The sequence below is a fragment of the Pollicipes pollicipes genome, unplaced genomic scaffold, assembly GCF_011947565.3.
Source record: "Pollicipes pollicipes isolate AB1234 unplaced genomic scaffold, Ppol_2.1 Scaffold_5724;HRSCAF=6776_pilon_pilon_pilon, whole genome shotgun sequence".
NCBI classification, from domain to species: Eukaryota; Metazoa; Arthropoda; class Thecostraca; order Pollicipedomorpha; family Pollicipedidae; genus Pollicipes; species Pollicipes pollicipes.
In genome coordinates, this window is record NW_023596746.1 from 29,284,054 (window position 1) to 29,287,262 (window position 3,209).

Genomic DNA, 3,209 nt, shown 5'->3' on the forward strand with positions numbered 1-3,209 from the left:
TTACTTCTTGTCGCAGATGGTGGCGTAGTCGCCCTGGCAGAGGGCGTAGTTGATAACGTGGTGGATGACGTTCTCCTCGAGGCTGCCGCGCAGCAGGTGGGCGCCGGGGCCGCGCGCGAAGATGCCGACGTCCTCACCGCCGTGCGTCTCCTTCGGCAGGTAGATGCCGGCCACCTGCTTGTAGTGCGGGTCGCGCCACTCGGCCTCCGGCGACATGTCGGCGAGGCGAGCACGCTTGGCCTCGAACTCGGACCAGTCCTCGGAGCCACCCGGGCCGTTGGCGTACTGCATGATGGGGTAGGGCAGCTTGGGCGGCGGGCCACCCTTCTGCATGCCGCCGGCCAGGAACGAGGCAGGGCCGAACATGTCCAGGCCGCGCTCAGGGTAGCCGTTGATGCTGAAAGTGTGGGAGTGGTCGGAGGAGACCACGATCAGGGTGTCTGTCTCGTCGGTGTTGTCCATGACGTACTGGACGACCTCCTCCAACTCGACGGTCTCATCGATAGCCGTGTAGGCGTTGCCGTAGTGGTGGCCGTGATCGATCTTGGCGCCCTCCACGAACATCACAAAACCGTTGGGTCCACGCCTCAGGATCTCCAGGGCCTTCTTCACCATCTCGGTCAGGTTGACATCATCGGCGGTCTGGAAGGCGCGGTACTGCATGTGGCTGCGGCTGAACAGACCCAGCACGTAGTCGGCAGAGGCGGCATCGAAGCTGTTCAGCTCGGCCTTGGTGCTGATGTAGGCGTGGCTGCGTCCCAGAGACTCCTGCTTATCCTTCCACTCCTGGATCAGGTCGCGGCCATCCAGGCGGGCGCCGCCCTCCACCTCCTTGGGCGTGAACTTGCCCCAGCCGCCGCCGAAGGCAACGTTGATGTCAATGCCCTCACGCTCGACGAACTGGGTGGACAGGTCCTTCATGACGTTCTTGCACGAGTCCTTGACGGGACCGGTCATCCACTCCATGGCGGCGAAGTCGGCGTCCGACTCCCAGGTGCGGTAGGCCGTGTGGCCGAAGGTGGCAGCGGGAGAGGCGTGCGTGATACGGGCGGTGGACACCAGGCCGACCCACTTACCGGCCTCCACTCCATAGCGGAGGATCGACTTGGGCGAGGACGCCTCGTTGACGGCGTCGCAGTTCCAGATGAGAACGGAGCAGTCGACACCGACCGTGAGGAAGTTGCCCTTGGCACCGGTCAGGTAGGCGGTGGCGGTCGAGGCGGAGTCAGCCGTCCAGCGATCACAGTTGTAGGTCTTGGACAGGCCCAGATAGGGGAAGGTCTCCCAGGAGAGCATGGTGTGCTCGGGCACGTCGGCGCCATGCTGCAGACCCTTGCGCTTCCTGGCAGCGGCCAGCGTGGGGATGGACATGCCGTCGCCGATGAAGAGCACGGCGTTCCGGGCCTGGTGGTCGTACACGGGGTCGGCAAGCTTGGTCCGCAGGATGTCCTGGGCGATGTCCTTCCAGAACATCTGGTCCAGCACCTGTCCGGAGCGGGAGAGCGTGGTGGCGCGGCTCGCACCCAGGCCGGCCTTCTCCTGCACCTCCTGGTATGTGGGCGCCCACATCTCGTGCATCTCCAGCTCATCCTGGTCCTCGACGCGGGAGTCGAGCGGCACGGCCACGGCCAGCGCCATCAGACAGGCGGCCACAAACAGCTTCATGGCGTCTCCGATGTTAGGTGACACGGTCTCACTGTGCTCAGTGAGATTGTATCCCCACTCAGACCGCAGTCCGTTTTATACGAGTTGGCCATAATTGTGGGCACCTGTATGATCGGATCGATAGCACATAATTCCGTGATGGCTCAATAGGCCATGGTGGTTGGTATGGAAAGACACTGAACACTTGGCAGAGTTGTGGTGCACCTGATTTTGCCGTAATCTGTCGCCATCCTGCGGTACTGGGTGTCCGTATAACCGCGACTACCTGTCTCACATGCTGGTGCTGCTGGGTGTTTGTTTGCTGTAGTCTGTTTCAGTTTTCTAGCTAAGTTATAAGTTTGTAGTGAATGGAGCCCTTTCCGTCAACAAAAGCTGTGGAGGTAGTGATATAATGAAGCACTTCTCCGAGTATCTACCTGACATTTCGCTATATTATTACCCATACTCGTTCTGGCATGCGTGATTTCTGCAAATCGATGCCCAACCGAAATTGTTTGGTATTCTGTTTGAATATCCATGGGCTTACCCAATCCAAAGAAAATCTGCGCAGGACAGGCCTGGGACCGGTCATCCACTCCATGGCGGCAAAGTCGGCAACCGACTCCCAGGTACGGTAGGCGGTGTGACCGAAGGTGGCAGCGGGAGAGGCGTGCGTGATACGGGCGGCGGACACCAGACCGACCCACTTACCGGCCTCCACTCCGTAGCGGAGAATCGACTTGGGCGAGGACGCCTCGTTGACGGCGTCGCAGTTCCAGATGAGAACGATAGTCTGATAGATAGTGTAGCCAGATAGAATGATAGTCTAGATGTTAGTCTGTCTGGAAAATGCGACGGTGTGTACGCCAGCGGGCCCCACAGCTGAGCCGCAGGATCACGCACCTTCGCAGAAAGACATCTGAGACGTCAGGTCACAGAATGATCAGGTCGCAGAATGCGAGTGAGAACGGAGTCTCATTACCACCTCATTTTAAAGAAATGTCCAGAAATTACATCGTATCCGTTAATGTCTTTTACACAGGGTTAGGTGAAATATTCAGGCCGAAAAGATTTGGAAAAGCTGGCAGGCAGCTGTAGCAGCTCCTCACAATAAAAAATTGTGTATCAGCTCCAAGCGGCTCGGTTACCTCATCAGTAAAATATGCTTCTAAAGCGACGGAAGGTGTGCAAAAGTCACTAATGATAGACTAAAGGCGACTTTCCCAAACCGCTCCCATAAGAAGCCCGCGAAAGGGTGTCTCAAGAATGCCTTCCAGGAATGGATCTAAAATCCACGCAGGGGTGGCGAAGGCCTTTCCGTTAGAAAAAGGCATTAACATAACCTGGCATCTGTGTTTCTTTAGCCATCGTTGCAAATGATCACGTGGCGCATAAGATGACGCACCACGTATCTCTAGCATAAACGGGAGTCAGTAAAGGACACGTCAAGCGGGTGTGAAAATTATTGGTTTTTGTCACCGATGAAATTTGGAACAGGACAAAATATCACCCGGAGCCAAATCTATCAAAAACCGTTGCAATCAGACTGTATGCTCTTTTTGGTC

General features: G+C 57.2%; 1 protein-coding gene across 1 annotated transcript; it reads right to left on the minus strand.

The window, feature by feature from the left end:
* Window positions 1–1,665, minus strand: LOC119102910 (alkaline phosphatase-like). Its single transcript, XM_037226360.1, has one exon. It carries the CDS (start codon window positions 1,663–1,665, stop codon window positions 1–3), a length of 1,665 nt encoding a protein of 554 aa, XP_037082255.1.
* Between the last annotated feature and the right edge of the window lie 1,544 nt (window positions 1,666–3,209).

Bases quoted from the DNA above. Each gene is read 5' to 3' on its own strand.
- LOC119102910 (XM_037226360.1), bottom strand. From the start codon at position 1,665: ATGAAGCTGTTTGTGGCCGCCTGTCTGATGGCGCTGGCCGTGGCCGTG.